Below are 26,808 nucleotides of genomic sequence, written 5' to 3'. Positions count from 1 at the left end.
ACAGCAGCTACTGCACTGAGCTGCAGACCTTTCTTTGCTGGTGTAACAACAAAGTTATTTATTTATTTTTGCTGTGTGCAGTCATAGTAAAGTTATTAATCTTTAATGAGAATACTGCTGATATTACAATAGAGGGCACTGTCTGCCTTTGTGATGCCCAGTCCAACAGATCAGAGATATTGTATAGGATTAATGTTTCTTGCTTCATTTTTAAAAGAAGAAACAAAAGAAAAGAACAACAAAATATTACAAAGCATTTCAAAATCACAAGAAAACAGTCAAAAGAACTCGAGCAGGAAACAGTCCTAGAAAAATCACATCCAAAAATGTAAGAATCCAACATTTAACAGAAAGTGAATGAGGAGGTTTTCATCTCAACGCATTCATCTAGTACTGTGCGCTTATGCTGATTATTAATATTCAACATTGTTAGTTTAACTTATTCAATAACAAGACAGGCACCGTTACAGGTCCGTTGCTGAAACCAGATCAGACAATCTGCATGCTAATTTTAAAACTTAAAATTTATTTGAATTCACTGAACAGGTGAGAAAAGTCGGGATCGTGTAATCCCAATATTCTTGTTGTTTGTGCATGTGGAGTTGATTATTAGCTCTTTATGTAAATCTTCTGTTGCATATTTAAACACCAGACATGAGTCAGTTTATACATTCATCTGATCACTAGAGGGAGAGAAGAACAAACTGTGCTGTGAAACACACCATGATCTCTTCATCTTTAGTGTTGCTTCTGGCAGTAGTATCCTGTAAGTTTAGTCTACTTTTCTGTGTGGTACATCATTTAGTTGCTAAAAAGCTTGTTGTTAACAGTCTTTAAACTTCATGCTATTTTACTAACAGGTATTATTTCATTTGATACAGGTATTCATTCAGAGGAACTCACTCAGCCTGAGTCTCTGACTGTCCGTCCTGATGCCACTCTAACTATCAACTGTAAAGTCTCCTATTCAGTTACTAGTTATGATACAGCCTGGATTCGTCAGCCTGCAGGAAAAACTCTGGAATGGATTGGAGTGATCGACTCTGATGGAGACTTATACTACAAGGATTCACTGAAAAGCAAGTTCAGCATCAGCAGAGACACCTCCAGTAACACAATAACACTGCAGGGAAATAATATGCAAGCTCAAGACACAGCTGTGTATTATTGTGCCAGAAGATCACAGTGACAGACGCAAACAGCCTCCCTGTACAAAAACATCACTACATTCACATTAGGGTATTTATCATTTTGTCCTCAAACGTTCAAAACCAATATTCATAAAATGTTCATCATTCACAGCTGATATTCATTTGACGACATTAAAATGTATGTACACTGAATCAACAACAACAATTACCTAATAAATAGGGTTGGGAACCGAGAACTGGTTCTCATCCAGAACCGGTAGTGTTTTTAATCATGTATTAGTAAATTTTGAAATGAACATTAACAAAGATTAATAAATGCTGTAGAAATACAGTTCATTATTAGTTCATGTTAATGTAGTTAACTAATGTTACCTAATGAACCTTATTGTAAAGTGTTAGCGAATTTATTGAGATTAACAGTCTGTTAAATTCATTTTACAAGAATAATAAACACAAAAAGGAGTCGAGTATTGTGCATTTTTCCCTTACTACTATTTTTTTTATTAGTTGTTTAATTATTTTAATGGAACCGGAACCGGAATCGTTAGGCAGAACCAGAATGGGAACCGGAACCGGAAAATTTCTCACGATTCCCAACCCTACTAATAAATAAAATACATAATTAGCTAAAATAACCATTAACAAAAACGATTAAAGCATTATTTGTTTTAATAGAAAGTCAATAAAATCCATCACCTCTTGCATCTCTTTGCTTTCATCAGGTTATAAAGTCTGTTGGTCAGTAAAGTTCAGTTTTGAGCTTGTTTTGACCCAGTGTTACTGTTGTCTCAGAGGTGCGATTGGAGTTTTCAGCCACTGTTTGAGCAGCATTAATAATTATTAAGAAACATAAAATTATCATGCACCTGTTCCCACACAAGATTATTTATTTTTTCGATTCTCTTTTCAGTTGATTCAGTTATCAAGCAGCATGAATAAATATCATGTTATCTAGTTGACTGCAAACAGCATGAGCACGTGTGATCAACAAACAAAAAATAAAAAGCAGAAAAAACTTTTCTTTTTGTGTACTGTGACATATAACAGTGAACAGAAAGGTGCATATTCACATTATGCTGTTCTTAAATAGTTTGGCCTTCAGTCATGATTGTACCTTGTGACCCTCCCAATGCAAATCAAACACTCCTGTATGTTTGTTCAGTATTTATGTGCTTCTGATTGGATCTGGAGCGTTACATCACCACTTTCAAGATGAAGAGTTCACTCTGCTTACTGCTGCTCTCATTCAGCGTACACCGTGAGTTTTCTCATGAAACACATTTCTATTATCAGTTCTAATACATATGTTTCAAATGAAATCAGTCTTTTCAATCTTCCTTTTAGGTTTAAAATGTCAAAGTATGGAGTGCATTGAAAGCACAGTTCAGAAAAAGCCTGGAGAAACTCTGACTCTGTCCTGTAGAGGATCCGGGTTCAGCTTTAGCTGCTGTAGCATGCACTGGATCAGACAACAAGCTGGAAAACCTCTTGTGTGGATTGGACGTGTTTATCCTGATGGCAGCGGCCATGACTACACCGAACCCTTCAACAGACGAACTGAAATCACCAGAGATAATTCAAAGAATATGGTATATCTGAAACTGTCGGGCCTGACAACAGAAGACACAGCCACATATTACTGCGCAAAACAAACACAGTGACACAAAGTTCTTGGACGGCTGAACAAAAACCACTTGAGTGTTTCATCTCTTGTCACTAGAGTTCAACAGGTGGCAGCAGAGAATAAAAAATCCACAAATACAGCCTAATGAAAAGATATATGTCACAGCATTATTAAAGCCTATTATATTACAGTTAAATTTACAGTGAAGTACACTATAAAAGCTCTAACATCACACAGCACAAAGACATATCTGACTCTTTTACCACAACACATATTTTTGATATGTAGATTTGTGGTAATGGCTACACATTTTACAGTGACAAACTAAAAATATGTTTCAATAAACCAGAGACTCTTCCAGGAGTCTACAAGTGAAAGTGACTCTACAAGAGCAAAATATAATAATGAATATCAGCATCTTGCTGTGAATAATAAACAACAAGCAGTTCCAAAACATCTTGAATGAAAAGAAAAATCCTCTGAATATAAAAATGCAAGAGTTCAAGTGTTTCAAGTGTTTTTTATTTTCTGAGTTCACAAGATTTGCTTCATTATTACAGGCAAAAGCGAAGCCTTTAGACTTTCAGATGCAGGTCCAACAGAATCGTGATTATTGACCTACTGCTTTTGTTGCTTTCCAATATACCAATATTAGTTTTATCAACCCCTGAATTAAAAGAATTAAAGTAGATGGAGATATATAAAATGTCCAGCAGAATTTTTTTTTTGACAAAACATAAGCTTGATGTTATAAAATTCTATAAGAGCAACATAAGAGCAATAAATCATATGAATCGTAACATAAATATTTTTTAGCATGTGAAGCTGATTATTAGCTCTGTGTGTTTATGTAAATCTTCTGTTGCATATTTAAACACCAGACATGAGTCAGTTTATACATTCATCTGATCACTAGAGGGAGAGAAGAACAAACTGTGCTGTGAAACACACCATGATCTCTTCATCTTTAGTGTTGCTTCTGGCAGTAGTATCCTGTAAGTTTAGTCTACTTTTCTGTGTGATACATCATTTTTTAGCTAAAAAACTTGTTAACAGTCTTTAATCTTCATGCCATTTTACTAACAGGTATTATTTCATTTGATACAGGTATTCATTCAGAGGAACTCACTCAGCCTGAGTCTCTGACTGTCCATCCTGATGCCACTCTAACGATCAACTGTAAAGTCTCCTATTCAGTTACTAGTCATGCTACAGGCTGGATTCGTCAGCCTGCAGGAAAAGCTCTGGAATGGATTGGATTGATCGGCACTGGTGGAGACTTATACTACAAGGATTCACTGAAAAGCAAGTTCAGCATCAGCAGAGACACCTCCAGTAACACAATAACACTGCAAGGAAATAATATGCAAGCTCAAGACACAGCTGTGTATTATTGTGCCAGAGAATCACAGTGACAGACGCAAACAGCCTCCCTGTACAAAAACATCAACATCATCATCATTACAAATTAAGAGTGTTTCTGATGGTTTTCCACAACAGTCTGATTTTCTCAGATTTTAGGTTTTTAATCAACGTGATCTCATGAGAATACGTGTGTATTTTTACGTTTTAGTGCCATAATTACGTCAATATTGTACGTTTTAGCACCTTTCTAAACGTACAAAAATATACGTTTTGTGTCTTTGAAAGTTACGTATTAATACCTACGTATTAACAATGAGACCAGGCTGTTTTAATAAATACATTATAGACCTTAATTCAGCTGGTATAACAAAAATCCTATTAAAACAAAAACAAAAAACAAACAAACAAAAAACAAGCCTAATGATAAATTTGAGGAAATGCATTATTTATCAGCAAATATTTGCACCAAAGAAATTAAAAACTCAACAATCATCTTGCAGCACTTGACATTAACTTATACTGTGATATTTGCTTCAATTTCTTTACAATTACATGTTCGATATGAAGTGGAAAGTGATTTTTAAATAACCTTCGAGGTAGTAGCCAGAAGCTAAATAAACAAATAAATAAATAAATAAATAAAAAGCATGAAAGTGTCATGATGACAACTGATATGATGAATTTATACAAACTGGATCGCACATTACAGTTATTGAAAAGGTCAAAGTAATTTATAAAACAACAAAAACAAGTGAACATTTACATTTTTTTTTTTTTTTAACTTTTGAACATTCTCATTCACAATTAAAAATCAGACAAGTAATTACTAGAGGCAACAATAATAATCAAAAGGTGAACATTTATTAATAAGTAATTTAATAAATGTTTATTGTTTAATTATTATTCATTAAACTTATTAAATATATTAATCAATGTTCATTTCATGTACTTTGGGTTCATTTTAAGCAAACAAAACAGTATTTTTTGTAAAAATAGTTGAGTTAAATAAAACTACTCAGCAGGTTGAGCAAACCGCTGGGTTAAAACAAACCAATTGCTGGGTTTGTCCATTTTCAACCCAACTTGGGATGTTTTTAGAGTGTAATACAAACATAAATATCCCACAAATGCAGAAGGGATTCTGTTGGTAGAGACTCATCAACAGTGCCATTAGATCTTAATATAGTATTAGATTTTAAAGCTCCACCCAAATGTAAATGCCATAATGTACAGTATTTCTACCAGCAGTATTCAGTGACATTGTAGCAGTTGGTCTTCCTGCATCATTTGAAATGGCACACATTCCATTCTTATTTTTTCTCCTGATGTGTTTAACTAGTACGTATCTCTATTTCATGTTATATTATTATTTAATTCTGCCTCCAGAATTTATTAATGGGTGTACTTTATATGATACTGTGGACATGTCATTATAACTTTCAATTGTTTTAGGTGTTAATGGTCAGAGCCTGGAGTCCATCCCATCAAGTTCTGTTACCAAAAAGCCTGGAGAAATTTTGAACCTTTCCTGTAGAGGATCTGGATTTGATTTTGGACAATCTGGCATGCACTGGATCAGACAGCCAGCAGGGAAAGCATTGAACTGGATGGGGGTTATCTGGTATGATGCCAGTAAAACAGTGTATGCAAAAAGTGTTGAGGGACGAATAGAGATCACCAGAGATAATTCAAACAGCATGGTGTATCTGAAACTCTCTGGTCTGACAGCAGAGGATTCAGCTGTTTATTACTGTGCAAGATATACACAATGATGCAAAAAAAGCACTGGGCTGTACAAAAACATGTCAGTGAGGAAAAAAAAAAAAAAAAAAAAAAAATCCAGCAGATGATGGTGGAGCACAGTACAACTTTGATTCAATGAAACAGACACACCTTCTGCTGAAGCATAAAATACATAAGCTATAAGAATATAAACTATTTACAGTTTTTTTCAATTGCTAACATACATTTGTCCAATCTGTAGTCACATTTTCAAAACTCTAAACACATTTAGCAGAACATCCGTCTGTTGTGGCCATACCATTAACACAATTCATGTCGTTTTCACACAAAATGCAGTCAATTCCTGGATGCCCGTCTCTACGCTCGGGTCTGAGTTGCTTACTGCCTTTTTGCAGTCACTCTTACTGGATATCTTCTCTGAATATTGCATTGTTGAGGCTCTGTGTTCAGACAGGTTGCTGGCCAAGACTAGGTTGTTATCGGACCGGGTCGGCCACCCTGGTGGCATTTGGGGTGACTTGTCCCCCTTCTAGTGACTGGCTGGGGTTCCTTCTGTGGAAGGCCTCTTTGAGGCTTATGGCTTGGGCTGTTGGCCGTAGGGAATGCTGTCACTGACAGCCTTTGTTTGACCCGAGGGGGAGTTGCTCTGGCGTTTCATGTGAAACTGACGTTTGTCTAGCCATCTTCTTGGCATGCACTCCCTTCAAGCATGGTGGCATGGGTATATCGTTCCCCATATGCGGTAAAATGCAGTGAGGAGTTCCCTTTCGAAAGGGAACGTCTCAGGTTACGTATGTAACCATGGTTCCCTGAGAACAGGGAACGAGACACTGCGTTCCTTGCCATGCATCGGGGCTGCTTGGTAACAGTCTCTTCAGATGATAAGATACTGACTGGTTCTCTAGGCGCTTCTTATATACTCCCGGGTCGCACTATGATGACGTCATAGGCTGTCGCCGGCCAATAGGATTGGAGAGATTTGATACTTGGCTTTCAGACACCGGTTCACGAGTGACGTTCCCCATATGCGGTAAAATGCAGTGTCTTGTTCCCTGTTCTCAGGGAACCATGGTTACATACGTAACCCGAGACGTTAGCAATTGAAAAAAAAACTGTAAATGCCCTTATCCCTGAGCCTGACATATATGCCCTGAATGATCTTCAGTGAATATATTGAAAACAACAACAAAATTTATCAATAATTAATTTATCATGAATTAAAAGTGTGTTTACTGTTCAAATCATTTACAATATTAAAGTATAATTTCCTAATAGCACAGCACACCCATCATTACTGCCAACATTGTCTTCTGAAAGACATTTAAATAAAACAGAAAAAAAGCCCATAATACAAAATAACATATAAAAAATATGTAGATACATATTTTCTGGGTTGCATCTGTATGCAAATATTCTTTCTCCTCTTCTTTATTTGAGTATTAAGATGAAAAGAAACAGCTTGCTCTCACAATTCTCAAACCATGGTCTCCTCATCTGTCTCGTTGTTTCTGCTGCTAGCAGCTGTCTCTCGTAAGTCTTCATAGTTTCTATAGAAACCCTTAAAAAAAAAAAAGACATATATGTTATATATGTTTATACAAAATATTTCCATGTATCTAACTGTCACAGACACACCAGGCTCTACACTCTCACAGACACAGCGCACGTCATCACCAGCATATTAATCAATATTAATCACCTGCAGCTCATCAGCACCCTCATCACCAGCAGCACAACACGCTCTCACTCAGTCACTGTCCGGTCTTGTTTGCACATGGTACTCACCATTCTGCTTACCTTAAGGACTCCTCTGAAGATACTTACCTGTCTCCTGTGTTCCCTCGACTCCTCGTTGTCTCCTCGTCTCCTGTGAGTTCATCTGTGTCTGCTCAAGCCTCAAGTCTGTCATCCGTCTGCCCATCCTGCAAAACCAAGACAATTATCAGTTCATCAGTTATACCAGTCAACGCATTAACCTGTCTTCACTCACCTGCACTCTGTCAACATTCTGGTCACTCAATAAACTTTAATACCTGTACTCCTGTGTCGCTGTCCCCTTCTGTATACGTAACACTAACACGTCAGGCCATATTTGTTTCTCCAGGTGTCCACTGTGTTGAACTGACCCAGACTGATTCTATGGTCTTAAGGCCTGGTCAGGTTTTGACACTGTCCTGTAAGATCTCTGGATATTCAGTGACTGACAGCAGCTACTGCACTAACGATACGACAGGCTGCAGGAAAAGCTCTGGAATGGGTCGGAGACATATGTAGTAGCGGTGACACATATTACAGTGATAAACTGAAAAGTAGATATCAAGTTACCAGAGACTCTTCCAGCAATACAGTGACTCTACAAGGACAGAATATGCAGACTGAGGACACAGCTGTGTATTACTGCGCCAGAGAGTCACAGTGACACAAAGCAAATGTTCAACTGCCTTGTTCAAAAACAACAACAAAACATTTGCCACACAAATACACAGCTTTACACAAAATTTGTTTGAGATCCAGATTATGTTCAATGTAAAAAATAAAATAAAAACTAAAAAAGTGCATTCAGAAGTTTGTTGCTAATTTAAAAGATTTTACACATGAAATAAATTGTTTTTGTGAAGAGTTATCTGAATGGTTTTCCATAAATATTTATCAATAATTGTCTAAAAAAATTGGATCTCCTCCTCAATGTATTTTCTTACCCACGGGCTGCATCAGAAATCGCATATTCTGAGCTTGTTCCAATACCCGCAAATGCTGTCTTTCCACTTGACCACTTGTCTACTTACATGACTTGTTTCCTATTTTTGGCTAAAGTGTTGGTTGTGTAGACCTTTTGATTATTCAGTGAGACACAATTACAACATAGTGTTGTAAAATTGTAAGTAAAGTTTTTACAGAGCTATATTTGCACTTTTTGTGCATTTAACACATAATACATTGTACATTTAAATAACCTTCTGAGCGTCGGTCCCTATGCAACAGACAACACAATTTAGTAATTGTGATGTTTCTAATTAAGTGTTATACTCATATACACACCAATTAAATGTGCAACACTTTACATTTTACTACCAAATTATGTGTAATTAATTTACCTTTTACTGTGAAAGTTTTTTTCGGCAATTCTCGGCACGGTTGTCTAACCTGAATCGTGCTGGTAGAATCCATGATGTGACGTCGCCACTCAAGATTGGTCACTCGTCTGTTGCCTGGCTTCTCTCTGTAGCTGGCTAGCACTCTATTTGAGTGACCTAAACTCAAATTAATAATAAAGTTAAAAGAAATTTCTGATTATCTTCCATAACGCAATCGTTATTGACATCTCATATCATCAGTAAACTGTTGCGTTATCAAGGCAACGACTGATGCTTTTATATTACATTTCAAAGAGCGACTGTTATCAGCTCCACGGTGAAAAATGAAACCGTAACAGTACCAGCTGGCCTGGATTGGCACGGAATGGAACGTTTCTGCAATGAGAACGTTTCGGCCTGGCGCTGGAAAAGTGGCTAAAGTTAAATTCTGCTGTAAAGCAGCTCTAAAAAGAAAATAGTGTCATTGTTCAGCTGAAGACAGTTCAGTGTTGAATCAGTTCTGTTCAATAAGTGTGTAAAGATCATGAAATATGAAATGAGTTCAATTCAGCTATATATCAGCTCTGGAGAAAACAGTGATGTCATCTTCCAGCTCAGTTCAGTTCTCATCCAATAGTGTCAGAACAGTCAGAAATATTGCTGAATATTGCGTGTACCCAACTAAACCAGCCAGAGGCGACAGTGGCAAGGAACCCAAACTCCATCGGTGACAGAAAAAACAGAAAGAGAAAAAAGAAAGCAGGTTCAGTTGGGGGACCAGTCCTCTTCTGGCCAAACAAACCAACATGGTGTGATTATGATTCCAGGCTGCATCACAAGTCAGATTGTGGACTGGTGTCATTCAGAAAATTCCATCCAAAATTTCATCCACTGGTATCATTCAGAAAATTTTGTTTGGGATACATCACACCCTCATATGGAGGGCAGGAGCTGAAGCTGGCCATAGAGGTCTGTACAGAAGACTTGACTGGTTCTTGTGGTCTTTGTTGAGGATCTGTGCCGATGGCTGTCGTATCGACAAAGTCTTCACAGGGGATCTGTCCCTAGGGCTCATCTAGATGCATGGTCTCTGCTGACATTTAGGGCTGTTGTGGTTGTCATTAGGTGCAGGTCCACAAATGTGGGTACTGAGACAGGCCCCAACCCGATCTCACGGCAATTCGTACGTATTTTACGAGGTGGCTAATTCATACGAATTTGTACAAATGACCTACCCCTAACCCCGCCCCTAAACCTACCCGTCACTGGGGTTTATACAATGAATTTGTACGAATTAGCCACCTTGTTAAATACGTACAAATTGGTCGTGAGATAACATTGCAGGCCCTCTAAGTAGGTACTTGTTTTGAATAAGTAATTACTTTACAGCTGTAAAAAAAAAAGTACATTCTGTGTGTATGATTGTGTGCAGAATGAATGCAATCCAGACGTACTACATTGGCCATGTTGTCATTGTCATGTGACCTATACCAGCGTGAGTTGGTCAGTTCTGCCATTACTGGCATTCACAAATCCTCTCCTGTGGCTTCATGGGATAGTAAAGAGTCCACTGTATGTGCACCTCAGAATTTTGTCAGAAGTAGTAGGTCATCCGGATACTTTTGGTCTACTTTTTATGGATACTATCAATTTAGACATACTACACTTTTCACATAATGTTTTTTAAACTATTATATAGGAGGTAAGTATGTGAAGGTCACGCTTTACTTCGTAAACTTTGGACACTCTACTATCTAAGTAACTTTGCAACTACATATCAGCTAACTCTCATTAAAGTATTAGTAGACTAGGCTGTAGTAGACTGTTAGTAGACTGATAGTTTAGGGTTAGGTGTTAGGGTTAGTAGAACAAGCTGTCATGTTCATGCAAAGTTACTTATAGTCAGTAGAATGTCTAAAGTGGTCCATCGAAATAAAGTGTTACCGTATGTGATTTCAGATTAGCAGCAGCGTTTCACTAAACATCAGAGAGAATCCTCATTGGCTGCTGTCTCTGTTAATACACTAGTAGCATAGTGTTGTTTGGTGATGTGAAGAGCAAAAATTAGACTATGTGGATATTTAATAATCAGCAGGTGTCATTAATAAGCACCCGCTTTCTTTTACTGCATGCATATTCCTTTTTTGTTTCTGTTCCATTAATGTGTGCTAATAGTTTTCATCAACTCTTTTTGGTATGAAACATTTGTGACAGATTTTCATTCTGCAACCTGATTGCTGCATGCTAAGTTTTGCTCTGAACTGTATGCAAATATATTCCTCTTCCTCTTTATTTGAGTATTAAGATGAAAAGAAACAGCTTACTCTCATACTTCTCAAACCATGGTCTCCTCATCTCTCTTGTTGTTTCTGCTGCTAGCAGCTGTCTCTCGTAAGTCTCCATTGTTTCTATAGAAACCCTTAAAATAAAAATGACTGATATGGTTATACAAAATGTTTTAATTTCTCTAACATGTCAGACCATATTTGTTTCTCCAGGTGTCCACTGTGTTGAACTGACCCAGACTGATTCTATGGTCTTAAGGCCTGGTCAGGTTTTGACACTGTCCTGTAAGATCTCTGGATATTCAGTGACTGACAGCAGCTACTGCACTGACTGGATACGACAGGCTGCAGGAAAAGCTCTGGAATGGGTCGGAGAGATATGTGGTGATGGTAGCACATATTACAGTGATAAACTGAAAAGTAGATATCAAGTTACCAGAGACTCTTCCAGCAATGCAGTGACTCTACAAGGACAGAATATGCAGACTGAGGACACAGCTGTGTATTACTGCGCCAGAGAGTCACAGTGACACAGAGCAGTTACTGCCTTGTTCAAAAACATCTTGAATGAAAAGAATAAGAGAATAAAAGTCCCCATATAGGAATACAAAAATATCTTTTCATTTTTTTTTCTTCTTCTGAATGGCATAATTTATTTATTTATTATATTGCACAAGTGTGAAGCATCAGTGTTTTCCAGCCAAACAAATGTTTGAGAAATGAGCTGCAGACGTTTCTCTGTTGCTGTAAACCTGCTGTAACCTAAAACAGTCAAGTGGGTTCAATGAGATTAAATAATATTTTTGACTTAAATGCAACTAGTTCATAGCAGCCACATGAAAGATATTTCTAAAAATGATCTTCATGTCGTAACTTCTAATGAACTGGCTATTTTTTTTTTTTTTTTTTTTTTTTTTGCTGTGCAGTCTCAGTAAAGTTATTAATCTTTAATGAGAATACTGCTGATTTTACAATAGAGGGCACTGTCTGCCTTTATGATTCTCAGTCCAGCTGATCAGAGATATTGTAGGATTAATGAAAGGCCTTTTTATTTTTTTCCTTGGTTAATTTTTAAGCAATAAAACATATGGCTATTTTTAAAACTTACAAACACGTTTTAAAAGTGACTTACAGTGCTCTTATTACAGGGATGGTCAATGTGGAGTAACCTGGAGTAAAATGTCTTGCTCAAGGACAGTGACGGCTACGGAGATCGAACCAGCAACCTTCTGCTTACCAGTTCAGCGGTTTAGCCCACCACACCACAAAAGTAATAATGCTACAACAGAAATTAGCATGTAATTGTAAAAATATTAAATGAAATATGGCAAAAAAGAGAATGCTGACATGAATTGTAAAACGTTTTAATCTGTTTAAATGTTTTGTAGGTAGTCATGCTCATGGAGAGCACACAAATGTATGGAGCAGTCACAGCGGCAGCCAGATTGTCCCGCACATCTTCCACCACTCTTGCTTCAAGGTTGTGGGGTTCAGGGGTCCATCATCATGGTCTTCCTCATCCTCTGGATCAACGATGTCCCCAATGAGAAGAGCCGCAATGAGGGACATTATGGATGGCAAAGACAGGCGAAGGTGATCACGGTGGTCAGCTGCTTCATCAAAATAAAGCTGCAGAATTGGCACAGCTGTGTTGAGATAACAATAAGTTTGAAAAAAAGCTTTGTTTCATGTGTTGCTGAATTGTATATGTATTTATTTATTGTGGTTACTTTTATTCATTCTTTTACTCATTTATGTTTCCTATTGTTGTCAGTAAATAAAATATAATTATTTTATTAAATCATGCATTAATTCATTGCTTGACTGCAAAAACATAATTTTCATTAAAAAAAAGTAACATAATTAAGTATTGGTCAGCATTTATCATTATTATTGTGCGTAAGTGTTGGGGTGTGCTAGCAATGCAGTTCATTCTGGGGTAATCTTATCTTTAGTAGTAATACTTACATTTTCTGAGTACAAAATCAACAGTCTTCTCCAAAGGAGAGTCCAGCAGATCAGAGATACTCTATAGGATTAATGTTTCTTGCTTCATTTTTAAAAGAAGAAAGAAAAGAAAAGAAAATAACAACAAAATATTACAAAGCATTTCAAAATCACAAGAAAACAGTCAAAAGATCTCGAGCAGGAGACAGTTCTAGAAAAATCACACCAAAAATGTAAGGATCCAACATTTAACAGGAGGTGAATGAGGAGTTTCCATCTCAACGCAATCATATTTTTTTAGCAGCTGTGAGGCCAGCTAGTACTGTGCGCTTATGCTGATTATTAATATTCAACATTGTTAGTTTAGATTATTCAATAACAAGACAGGCACCGTTACAGGTCCGTTGCTGAAACCAGATCAGACAATCTGCATGCTAATTTTAAAACTTAAAATTTATTTCAATTCACTGAACAGGTGAGAAAAGCAAGTGTTTCTGATGATGGCCCAACAGAAACACACATTATTACTGCTGTTGTTGCTGTCAGATGTAACATCAATAAAATTATAACACAAATATAATTAACACATGCAATAAATAATACAAAATATCTAAGACATTTTTAATGTATAAACTTTAATTGGCATAAATGCTCTGATCAGGGCAAATTCAATCAAAGAATACTTCATTTTACATTTTGATAGTTTGAATCACTTACAGTCACAATAAACTGTTTACATTTTCTGCTAATGGACTTCAACCATATCAATAATGACTAAAAGTTCAGGACAGTGTGATGCCTCTTCATGTAATCCCAATATTAATGTTTTTTAGCATGTGGAGTTGATTATTAGCTCTTTATGTAAATCTTCTGTTGCATATTTAAACACCAGACATGAGTCAGTTTATACATTCATCTGATCACTAGAGGGAGAGAAGAACAAACTGTGCTGTGAAACACACCATGATCTCTTCATCTTTAGTGTTGCTTCTGGCAGTAGTATCCTGTAAGTTTAGTCTACTTTTCTGTGTGATACATCATTTTGTTGCTAAAAAGCTTGTTAACAGTCTTTAAACTTCATGCTATTTTACTAACAGGTATTATTTCATTTGATACAGGTATTCATTCAGAGGAACTCACTCAGCCTGAGTCTCTGACTGTCCGTCCTGATGCCACTCTAACTATCAACTGTAAAGTCTCCTATTCAGTTACTAGTTATTATACAGCCTGGATTCGTCAGCCTGCAGGAAAAGCTCTGGAATGGATTGGATTGATCGACTCTGATGGAGACTTATACTACAAGGATTCACTGAAAAGCAAGTTCAGCATCAGCAGAGACACCTCCAGTAACACAATAACACTGCAAGGAAATAATATGCAAGCTCAAGACACAGCTGTGTATTATTGTGCCAGAGAATCACAGTGACAGACGCAAACAGCCTCCCTGTACAAAAACATCAACATCATCATCATTACAAATTAAGAGTGTTTCTGATGGTTTTCCACAACAGTCTGATTTTCTCAGATTTTAGGTTTTTAATCAACGTGATCTCATGAGAATACGTGTGTATTTTTACGTTTTAGTGCCATAATTACGTCAATATTGTACGTTTTAGCACCTTTCTAAACGTACAAAAATATACGTTTTGTGTCTTTGAAAGTTACGTATTAATACCTACGTATTAACAATGAGACCAGGCTGTTTTAATAAATACATTATAGACCTTAATTCAGCTGGTATAACAAAAATCCTATTAAAACAAAAACAAAAAACAAACAAACAAAAAACAAGCCTAATGATAAATTTGAGGAAATGCATTATTTATCAGCAAATATTTGCACCAAAGAAATTAAAAACTCAACAATCATCTTGCAGCACTTGACATTAACTTATACTGTGATATTTGCTTCAATTTCTTTACAATTACATGTTCGATATGAAGTGGAAAGTGATTTTTAAATAACCTTCGAGGTAGTAGCCAGAAGCTAAATAAACAAATAAATAAATAAATAAATAAAAAGCATGAAAGTGTCATGATGACAACTGATATGATGAATTTATACAAACTGGATCGCACATTACAGTTATTGAAAAGGTCAAAGTAATTTATAAAACAACAAAAACAAGTGAACATTTACATTTTTTTTTTTTTTTGAACTTTCTCATTCACAATTAAAAATCAGACAAGTAATTACTAGAGGCAACAATAATAATCAAAAGGTGAACATTTATTAATAAGTAATTTAATAAATGTTTATTGTTTAATTATTATTCATTAAACTTATTAAATATATTAATCAATGTTCATTTCATGTACTTTGGGTTCATTTTAAGCAAGCAATACAGTAATTTTTGTAAAAATAGTTGAGTTAAATAAAACTACTCAGCAGGTTGAGCAAACCGCTGGGTTAAAACAAACCAATTGCTGGGTTTGTCCATTTTCAACCTAATTTGGGTTGTTTTTAGAGTGTAATACAAACATAAATATCCCACAAATGCAGAAATGGTTTCTGTTGGTAGAGACTCATCAACAGTGCCATTAGATCTTAATATAGTATTAGATTTTAAAGCTCCACCCAAATGTAAATGCCATAATGTACAGTATTTCTACCAGCAGTATTCAGTGACATTGTAGCAGTTGGTCTTCCTGCATCATTTGAAATGGCACACATTCCATTCTTATTTTTTCTCCTGATGTGTTTAACTAGTACGTATCTCTATTTCATGTTATATTATTATTTAATTCTGCCTCCAGAATTTATTAATGGGTGTACTTTATATGATACTGTGGACATGTCATTATAACTTTCAATTGTTTTAGGTGTTAATGGTCAGAGCCTGGAGTCCATCCCATCAAGTTCTGTTACCAAAAAGCCTGGAGAAATTTTGAACCTTTCCTGTAGAGGATCTGGATTTGATTTTGGACAATCTGGCATGCACTGGATCAGACAGCCAGCAGGGAAAGCATTGAACTGGATGGGGGTTATCTGGTATGATGCCAGTAAAACAGTGTATGCAAAAAGTGTTGAGGGACGAATAGAGATCACCAGAGATAATTCAAACAGCATGGTGTATCTGAAACTCTCTGGTCTGACAGCAGAGGATTCAGCTGTTTATTACTGTGCAAGATATACACAATGATGCAAAAAAAGCACTGGGCTGTACAAAAACATGTCAGTGAGGAAAAAAAAAAAAAAAAAAAAAAAATCCAGCAGATGATGGTGGAGCACAGTACAACTTTGATTCAATGAAACAGACACACCTTCTGCTGAAGCATAAAATACATAAGCTATAAGAATATAAACTATTTACAGTTTTTTTCAATTGCTAACATACATTTGTCCAATCTGTAGTCACATTTTCAAAACTCTAAACACATTTAGCAGAACATCCGTCTGTTGTGGCCATACCATTAACACAATTCATGTCGTTTTCACACAAAATGCAGTCAATTCCTGGATGCCCGTCTCTACGCTCGGGTCTGAGTTGCTTACTGCCTTTTTGCAGTCACTCTTACTGGATATCTTCTCTGAATATTGCATTGTTGAGGCTCTGTGTTCAGACAGGTTGCTGGCCAAGACTAGGTTGTTATCGGACCGGGTCGGCCACCCTGGTGGCATTTGGGGTGACTTGTCCCCCTTCTAGTGACTGGCTGGGGTTCCTTTCGGCCCCCTGGCTACATTCCCTTAGAGGGACCCTCTTTCCTCGGAAGGTCTGGTCCCAGAAGCCTTGGAGCAGCCTTGGTAGGCCTTCTGTGGAAGGCCTCTTTGAGGCTTATGGCTTGGGCTGTTGGCCGTAGGGAATGTTGTCACTGACAGCCTTTGTTTGACCCGAGGGGGAGTTGCTCTGGCGTTTCATGTGAAACTGACGTTTGTCTAGCCATCTTCTTGGCATGCACTCCCTTCAAGCATGGTGGCATGGGTATATCGTTCCCCATATGCGGTAAAATGCAGTGAGGAGTTCCCTTTCGAAAGGGAACGTCTCAGGTTACGTATGTAACCATGGTTCCCTGAGAACAGGGAACGAGACACTGCGTTCCTTGCCATGCATCGGGGCTGCTTGGTAACAGTCTCTTCAGATGATAAGATACTGACTGGTTCTCTAGGCGCTTCTTATATACTTCCGGGTCGGACTATGATGACGTCATAGGCTGTCGCCGGCCAATAGGATTGGAGAGATTTGATACTTGGCTTGCAGACACCGGTTCACGAGTGACGTTCCCCATATGCGATAAAACGCAGTGTCTTGTTCCCTGTTCTCAGGGAACCATGGTTACATATGTAACCTGAGACGTTAGCAATTGAAAAAAAAAAACTGTAAATGCCCTTATCCCTGAGCCTGACATATATGCCCTGAATGATCTTCAGTGAATATATTGAAAACAACAACAAAATTTATCAATAATTAATTTATCATGAACTAAAAGTGTGTTTACTGTTCAAATCATTTACAATATTAAAGTATAATTTCCTAATAGCACAGCACACCCATCATTACTGCCAACATTGTCTTCTGAAAGAAATTTAAATAAAACAGAAAAAAAGCCCATAATACAAAATAACATATAAAAAATATGTAGATACATATTTTCTGGGTTGCATCTGTATGCAAATATTCTTTCTCCTCCTCTTTATTTGAGTATTAAGAGGAAAAGAAACAGCTTGCTCTCACAATTCTCAAACCATGGTCTCCTCATCTGTCTCGTTGTTTCTGCTGCTAGCAGCTGTCTCTTATAAGTCTTCATAGTTTCTATAGAAACCCTTAAAAAAAAAAAGACATATATGTTATATATGTTTATACAAAATATTTCCATTGTAAGACTTGATTTTCCTGCTAAGACAAAAACTGAGATCAAGCACCCTGCAATAAAGCAATAAAGCTTATCTGGAGAGAAGATCTCAAAGAAATAGCATAGGACAACGCCTTGCCCTCACACATCTACAGGAGGCAATAGCCCTCCCCCCAAAACACACACACCCTCCTTCCTTTCCCCCTGACTCAAGTCACTGAAAGTTCTCCAAGAAGTATAATGTATCTGGTGTATCTATTGTTTATTCCTTTCATGTTTGGTATCATTTTAAATGTCTCAGTGCGATTGGTAAAATGGTCTCAATTTCACAGCAGTCACTGGTATTATGAAGAAGATTGAAAACTAAGGAGAATTCTGTCCTCCTTTTGGGTGGTGTCACTTGTGAAAACCCACTCCTCTCCCCCCAAAACAGGTGTTGGTGTAATAAAAATTTACAATCCTTTTGTTCTGGTCTTGGTATATAAGGTAAAGTGCAAAGCAGTCAGGGGGGATTTTCTGTAGCCAGAAGCCCCCACACAGTGGTGGACAAGTGTCTTCCAACACTAATCCACCACTGTGTGCATGTGCATTTTAGTTGATGTTATGATGTAATATGTATTATTTCTGAATTGGCTTCTAACTGTCCAACTATGAAATTGACATGATACATTTTTACTTGACAAATAAAATGTTATATTTGATTTACTCTGGATTCTTCTGAAATCATTATGACCAGTAGATTATGGAGTCCGTTATTTCCGTAAATCTGCGTCAGGACAGGCCAAGCCAGAGAGCCCCATGAAAGGAGCATATTGGCACATCATGGGACTTTTTGAGTTTGTCTGTTATTGAATTAGCAAGTTGCAGTATCGTGACTAAGAAAACTGTATTTTTGTATGAACAAGCATGTGGCGGTTCGACTCAAATGCATTAGTTAACTCTGCATCCTCTGACTAGATCATAAACTGGCGAATTTATGTCCGTGAGAACGCAGTCGGCCGATGTGAATTTCTCTAAGCGATGATGAGACCGTAATGAACGAATAATTGAAATTATGAGATACCCAGAATAATCAAAAATCAAAATTAATACATAACAAATGATTAATTTCCAATTGGGAACAAAACCTAAGAGTAATAATCATTTAAAATTGGAGTCAGATTAAACGAGTGAAATTAAGTGAACTTCACAGATGCGCTGAAAAGGCATACACGCGTTAACCTTCGCCCAGGCCGTCGGATTCCGTTTTTGGGCCGATGCGGGGTTCCTTACACCATGTATCTAACTGTCACAGACACACCAGGCTCTACACTCTCACAGACACAGCGCACGTCATCACCAGCATATTAATCAATATTAATCACCTGCAGCTCATCAGCACCCTCATCACCAGCAGCACAACACGCTCTCACTCAGTCACTGTCCGGTCTTGTTTGCACATGGTACTCACCATTCTGCTTACCTTAAGGACTCCTCTGAAGATACTTACCTGTCTCCTGTGTTCCCTCGACTCCTCGTTGTCTCCTCGTCTCCTGTGAGTTCATCTGTGTCTGCTCAAGCCTCAAGTCTGTCATCCGTCTGCCCATCCTGCAAAACCAAGACAATTATCAGTTCATCAGTTATACCAGTCAACGCATTAACCTGTCTTCACTCACCTGCACTCTGTCAACATTCTGGTCACTCAATAAACTTTAATACCTGTACTCCTGTGTCGCTGTCCCCTTCTGTATACGTAACATTAACACGTCAGGCCATATTTGTTTCTCCAGGTGTCCACTGTGTTGAACTGACCCAGACTGATTCTATGGTCTTAAGGCCTGGTCAGGTTTTGACACTGTCCTGTAAGATCTCTGGATATTCAGTGACTGACAGCAGCTACTGCACTGACTGGATACGACAGGCTGCAGGAAAAGCTCTGGAATGGGTCGGAGACATATGTAGTAGCGGTGACACATATTACAGTGATAAACTGAAAAGTAGATATCAAGTTACCAGAGACTCTTCCAGCAATACAGTGACTCTACAAGGACAGAATATGCAGACTGAGGACACAGCTGTGTATTACTGCGCCAGAGAGTCACAGTGACACAAAGCAAATGTTCAACTGCCTTGTTCAAAAACAACAACAAAACATTTGCCACACAAATACACAGCTTGAGATCCAGATTATGTTCAATGTAAAAAATAAAATAAAAAATAAAAAAGTGCATTCAGAAGTTTGTTGCTAATTTAAAAGATTTTACACATGAAATAAATTGTTTTTGTGAAGAGTTATCTGAATGGTTTTCCATAAATATTTATCAATAATTGTCTATAAAAATTGGATCACCTCCTCAATGTATTTTCTTACCCACGGGCTGCATCAGAAATCGCATATTCTGAGCTTGTTCCAATACCCGCAAATGCTGTCTTTCCACTTGACCACTTGTCTACTTACATGACTTGTTTCCTATTTTTGGCGAAAGTGTTGGTTGTGTAGACCTTTTGATTATTCAGTGAGACACAATTACAACATAGTGTTGTAAAATTGTAAGTAAAGTTTTTACAGAGCTATATTTGCACTTTTTTTGCATTTAACACATAATACATTGTACATTTAAATAACCTTCTGAGCGTCGGTCCCTATGCAACAGACAACACAATTTAGTAATTGTGATGTTTCTAATTAAGTGTTATACTCATATACACACCAATTAAATGTGCAACACTTTACATTTTACTACCAAATTATGTGTAATATCTAATTAATTTACCTTTTACTGTGAAAGTTTTTTTCGGCAATTCTCGGCACGGTTGTCTAACCTGAATCGTGCTGGTAGAATCCATGATGTGACGTCGCCACTGGGTCACTCGTCTGTTGCCTGGCTTCTCTCTGTAGCTGGCTAGCACTCTATTTGAGTGACGTAAACACAAATTAATAATAAAGTTAAAAGAAATATCTGATTATCTTCCATAACACAATCGTTATTGACATCTCATATCATCAGTAAACTGTTGCGTTACCAAGGCAACGACTGATGCTTTTATATTACATTTCAAAGAGCGACCGTTATCAGCCCCACAGTGAAAAATGAAACCGTAACAGTACCAGCTGGCCTGGATTGGCACGGAATGGAACGTTTCTGCAATGAGAACGGTTCGGCCTGGCGCTGGAAAAGTGGCTAAAGTTAAATTCTGCTGTAAAGCAGCTCTAAAAAGAAAATAGTGTCATTGTTCAGCTGAAGACAGTTCAGTGTTGAATCAGTTCTGTTCAATAAGTGTGTAAAGATCATGAAATATGAAATGAGTTCAATTCAGCTATATATCAGCTCTGGAGAAAACAGTGATGTCATCTTCCAGCTCAGTTCAGTTCTCATCCAATAGTGTCAGAACAGTCAAAAATATTGCTGAATATTGCGTGTACCCAACTAAGCCAGCCAGAGGCGACAGTGGCAAGGAACCCAAACTCCATCGGTGACAGAAAAACAGAAAGAGAAAAAAGAAAGCAGGTTCAGTTGGGGGACCAGTCCTCTTCTGGCCAAACAAACCAACATGGTGTGATTATGATTCCAGGCTGCATCACAAGTCAGATTGTGGACTGGTGTCATTCAGAAAATTCCATCCAAAATTTCATCCACTGGTATCATTCAGAAAATTTTGTTTGGGATACATCACACCCTCATATGGAGGGCAGGAGCTGAAGCTGGCCATAGAGGTCTGTACAGAAGACTTGACTGGTTCTTGTGGTCTTTGTTGAGGATCTGTGCCGATGGCTGTCGTATCGACAAAGTCTTCACAGGGGATCTGTCCCTAGGGCTCATCTAGATGCATGGTCTCTGTTGACATTTAGGGCTGTTGTGGTTGTCATTAGGTGCAGGTCCACAAATGTGGTTATTAAGACAGGCCCCATCTCAATCTCATGGCAATTCGTACGTATTTTACGCGGTGGCTAATTCGAATAAACTCGTATGACCTCACTTGAACGAATTTGTTTTTGCAAATTTGTACGTATTTTATGATTTGCCAAATTCATACGAATTTGTACAAATTACCTACCCCTAACCCCTCTAAACCTACCAGTCACTGGGGTTTATACAAATCATATGAATTCGTATGAGTGGGTGTTGTGTTGAGTGTTCTGAAATAGAGTATGTGGCCAGAAGGGGGAGTTGTAAGAGGAGGCTAAAAATGATAAAATAATAAAAGAAGAAGAGTAAGTACTATTGCTGTGTCCACATGCTCTTGGCTGATGTAGGTAAAATATAACAATTTGGCGACAAGGATGGCGGCTTCTGTCCCTGCTCCTGCTCCATTTTTACCCTGCCCAGGTGAGCCTACCTTTCCCTTTATGATTTGGCGAAAGATTTTTGAAAATTACCTCGCAGTAATAAATGCTTCTGCAGATGGATGGACTGATGCTAGACTCTTTTATACTTTGCCTAACACTGGGACAACCATGGCAGAAGCTATGACAGCATTGGAGATGCATTTTGTCCCGAAGGTTAACATGGTGGCTTGTCGTCATGCATTCCGACAGAGACCGCAAAGAGCCGACGAAAGTGTTATGCAATACATTGCTGTGCTACGTGATCTGGCTGTTCCATGTGTGTTTGGTGAGATGGAGGACGAAATGATTAGAGATAAACTGATAGAGCATGCACACCTATGTCAAATCAGAGACAGACTCCTGCTTGAAGATGACCTTACCTTGCAACGGGCCGTGACTCTAGCATGCGAGGTGGAATCAGCGGTACAAAACGCATCCATTCTCAATGGGGGTGTTGCTGCAGCTCCTGTTAATGCAATTCTTAAGTCCACTTCCCGACGTCTGCAACGATTTCTTGACAGGAAAAAGCAGAGAAAGCCGCTTCCAGAGCCTGATGGAACAAAACAGAAAAAGTCCTGCTTTAGGTGTGGCTCACAGTCCCATCTTGCAAATGCTAAAAATTGTCCTGCAGCATCAGTGACCTGTAACTCATGTGGAAAAAAAGGACACTTCGCAAAAGTTTGCAAATCTATGTCTAAAGAAGTACATGAACTTGAGATTTCTGAGCTTTCTATCTGTTACATGAGTGATGCGTCTGACAAGATTTGTTGTAAAGTCCATATAGAAGCACCAGTTGGGAATAAGAAATGTGTAGATTTAATTGTGCACACTGGATCATCTGTGTCAATACTGCCGAAACAACTCTACAAGGACTGTTTTGCTGAATGCCCCTTGACGAAACCGAAAGCCTGCTTAGTCACCTATTCGAAGGACAACATCTCAGTACTTGGCTGTATGCCCGCTTTAGTAACGCTAGGCAAGGTGACCACTTCTGCTACATTTTACATTGTTCAGGCAGGCTCCGCGCTATTAGGCTTGGACTTAATAAAGGCTCTAAATTACCAGTTCGCGGGAAGAACGGTGGGTACCATACCACCTGTTCCAGTGTATGAAACGGATAAAGAATCATCAAGTGCGAGTGGATGTGTGAAAGGATTCATTCACAAAGTGCAGGTGAATCCTAACGTTCCGCCAGTGCAGCAAAAGCTCAGATGCCTCCCGCTGTGCGTACGAGAAGAGGTATCTAGGGAGCTTCAGCGCCTCTTGCAAGCTGGAGTGATTGAAAAAATTAACGCATCACCTTGGGTTTCACCCATTGTGGTAACCCGAAAAAAGCAAGGAGGTATTAGACTCTGTGTGGACTTACGTGAAGATAAGAAGATAAGATAGGGTTCGCATTCGTAAACCTCAGCTGGTGAAAAAAGGGGATGTGAGATTTTCTACGCCAGTGTTGGTGAAACGTCAAGATGGCCCAAGTACATATGTTCTGGGTGATGGGAAATCCTGGAACACTGCGAATTTGGCTGTTTGTCCAGAAAAAGTACAGATGCCTACTACGGTTCCTCAGGAGAAACCTAATGTAGAAATGGGTAGTCCCAGAAAAACAAGACATAAGAAGACTCCTGGATGGCTGAAGGATTTTGTAACAGCTTAGGCGAGGAGTATGGGGATTAAAAATTCTTAAAGTGGTAGGCTATTAGTCTATGAAACAATATATGTTATGTGGTTACTATTTAATTGTTGTTGTTGATTATTTCTTTGTAAGATTGTATGAATAATAAGAAGGTTACAGATTTGCAGAATCTTATTATGTTATTGATATGGAGGATATGGGGTTATTTTAGGTTCAACAAATAAAAAATAGAGATAATAATGCTAAACAAATGATAAAACTCGGGTTGTTAAATATTAGATCCCTTTCTTCAAAATCACTTATTGTTAATGATATTATCAAAGATAATAATCTAGATGTGCTGTGTTTGACAGAAACTTGGCTAAAACCGGACGATTACATTACTTTAAATGAGTCTAGTCCTCAAGGTTTCGATTATCGACACAATGCCCGTCAGAAAGGCAAAGGGGGAGGTGTTGCTGTAATCTATAGTAATATTTACAGTATTAGTCAGAAGTCTTTCAAATATAATTCCTTCGAAACTATGGGACTTTACGTAACATTATGTAAGTTGACATTTGTGCTGGCTACTGTATACAGGCCACCAGGACACAATACAGACTTTATCAAAGAATTTGCTGACTTTCTATCAGAGTTAGTATTAGCTGCAGATAAAGTCCTTGTTGTTGGTGATTTTAATATTCATGTAGATAATAAAAAAGACGCATTAGGATTGGCATTTGCAGATATTCTAAACTCTATTGGTGTTAGACAACATGTGTCAGGACCCACTCATTGTCGTAATCATACTTTAGATCTAATATTGTCACATGGAATCGATATCGATGCTGTTGAAATTCTGCAGCAGAGTGACGACATCTCAGATCATTATCTAGTCTCGTGTATACTACATTTAGTCAAGGCGGCTAAACTGCCTCCATGCCAAAAATATGGTAGAACCATCACTTCTACCACTAAAGATTGCTTTATAAATAATCTTCCTGATCATTTTCATCGCCTTAGCATACCAGACAGCTTAGAAGACCTCGATGTTGCAACAGAAACTATTGCCTCTGTCTTTTCCAGCACATTAGACTCAGTTGCTCCTTTGCGTTTAAAAAAGATTAAGGAAATTAATCCAATGCCATGGTACAATGAGCACACTCGGGCCCTAAAGTTAGCAGCCAGAAAAATAGAGTGCAGCTGGAAGAAATCAAAACTAGAAGTATTTCGTGGAGAGAGAGAATGATTGAGTACAGAAAGGCCTTAAAATCTGCTAGATCTGCCTATTTTTCAAAACTCTTGGAAGAAAATAAACACAACCCTAGGTATTTATTTGATACAGTGGCTAAATTAACAAGAAATAAAGCTTCAACTTCTGATGTTTCCAAAGAGCACAGCAGTAATGACTTTATGAACTTCTTTACTTGCAAGATTGATAATATTAGAGAAAAAATAATAACCATGCAACCGTCTACTACAGTATCATGTCAGATAGTGCATTGTAGTGTCCCTGAGGAAAAATTCAATTCATTTACTGCTTTAGGAGAGGAAGAATTGTCTAAACTTGTTAAATCATCAAAATCAACAACATGTATGTTAGACCCTATACCGACTAAGCTATTGAAAGAAATGCTTCCAGAAGTCATAGATCCTCTTCTCAATATCGTCAATTCATCTTTATCATTAGGATACGTACCAAAAACTTTTAAGCTGGCTATTATTAAACCTCTTATTAAAAAACCACAACTTGATCCTAGAGAATTAGTCAATTACAGGCCGATCTCAAATCTCACTTTTCTGTCAAAAATACTAGAAAAGGCAGTATCATCACAACTATGTTCCTTTTTAGAAAGAAATAGTATCTGTGAGGATTTCCAGTCAGGATTTAGACCGTACCATAGTACTGAGACTGCTCTCATTAGAGTTACTAATGATTTGCTCTTATCATCAGATCGTGGTTGTATCTCTCTATTAGTGTTACTGGATCTTAGTGCAGCATTTGACACTATTGATCACAATATTCTTTTAAATAGACTCGAAAATTATGTTGGCATTAGTGGAATTGCATTGTCATGGTTCAAATCATACTTATCTGACCGTTATCAGTTTGTAGTAGTAAACGAAGACATGTCATATCGATCACAAGTTCAATATGGAGTACCACAAGGCTCAATACTAGGACCGTTGCTGTTCACTCTGTACATGCTACCCTTGGGAGATATCATTAGGAAGCATGCCGTTAGTTTTCACTGTTACGCTGATGATACTCAGCTCTATATTTCTTCGCGCCCTGACGAAACTTACCAATTCACAAAATTAACGGAATGCATAGCTGATATAAAAAATTGGATGACCAGTAATTTCCTACTACTAAATTCAGAAAAAACAGAGATTCTAATTTTTGGACCAAAAACTTCTTCACGTAATAACCTAGAATATTGTCTAACACTTGATGGCTGCTCTGTTAAGTCTTCGTCGTCAGTTAGGAACCTGAGTGTGCTCTTTGTTACTAGCATCTGTAAAACCGCATTCTTCCATCTTAAAAATATATCTAAACTACGACATATGCTCTCAATGAAAAATGCAGAACAGTTAGTTCATGCGTTCATGACCTCAAGGCTAGATTACTGTAACGCTCTACTGGGTGGTTGTTCTGCTCGCCTGATAAATAAACTACAGCTCGTACAAAATGCAGCAGCTAGAGTTCTTACTAGAACCAGGAAGTATGACCATATTAGCCCAGTTCTGTCAACACTGCATTGGCTTCCTGTTAAACATCGTACAGATTTTAAAATCTTGCTAATTACTTACAAAGCACTAAATGGTTTAGCTCCCCAGTACCTGAGCGAGCTCCTAATTCATTATAGTCCTTCATGTCTATTGCGATCTCAGAATTCAGGCCAGCTGA

The 26,808-nt window shown here is 37.8% G+C and overlaps 1 protein-coding gene and 2 long non-coding RNA genes across 4 annotated transcripts in view; 2 read left to right on the top strand and 1 right to left on the bottom strand.

Annotated features, from left to right (window-relative positions):
- The window catches only part of LOC127509640 (uncharacterized), a 160,855-nt gene that overhangs the window by 97,001 nt on the left and 37,046 nt on the right, over positions 1-26,808 (bottom strand). The gene's annotated exons all lie outside the window — the stretch shown is intronic.
- The window catches only part of LOC127509642 (uncharacterized), a 38,938-nt gene continuing 19,477 nt past the window's right edge, over positions 7,348-26,808 (top strand). The window contains exons 1-2 of one of the 2 annotated variants that reach the window (XR_007929328.1): positions 7,348-7,413; positions 7,988-8,043. This is a non-coding gene — a long non-coding RNA (uncharacterized LOC127509642). The remainder of the gene's footprint in view (positions 7,414-7,987; positions 8,044-26,808) is intronic. The other variant, XR_007929327.1, reaches the window with a different exon arrangement.
- Positions 22,172-23,674, top strand: LOC127509622 (uncharacterized). The gene is made up of 2 exons (XM_051888520.1): positions 22,172-22,286; positions 22,362-23,674. Exons 1-2 carry the CDS (start codon positions 22,241-22,243, stop codon positions 23,672-23,674), a joined length of 1,359 nt encoding a protein of 452 aa, XP_051744480.1. The 5' UTR covers positions 22,172-22,240.

Source organism: Ctenopharyngodon idella, chromosome 3, assembly GCF_019924925.1.
Source record: "Ctenopharyngodon idella isolate HZGC_01 chromosome 3, HZGC01, whole genome shotgun sequence".
NCBI classification, from domain to species: Eukaryota; Metazoa; Chordata; class Actinopteri; order Cypriniformes; family Xenocyprididae; genus Ctenopharyngodon; species Ctenopharyngodon idella.
This window is presented reverse-complemented; position numbering and strand designations above follow the sequence as displayed.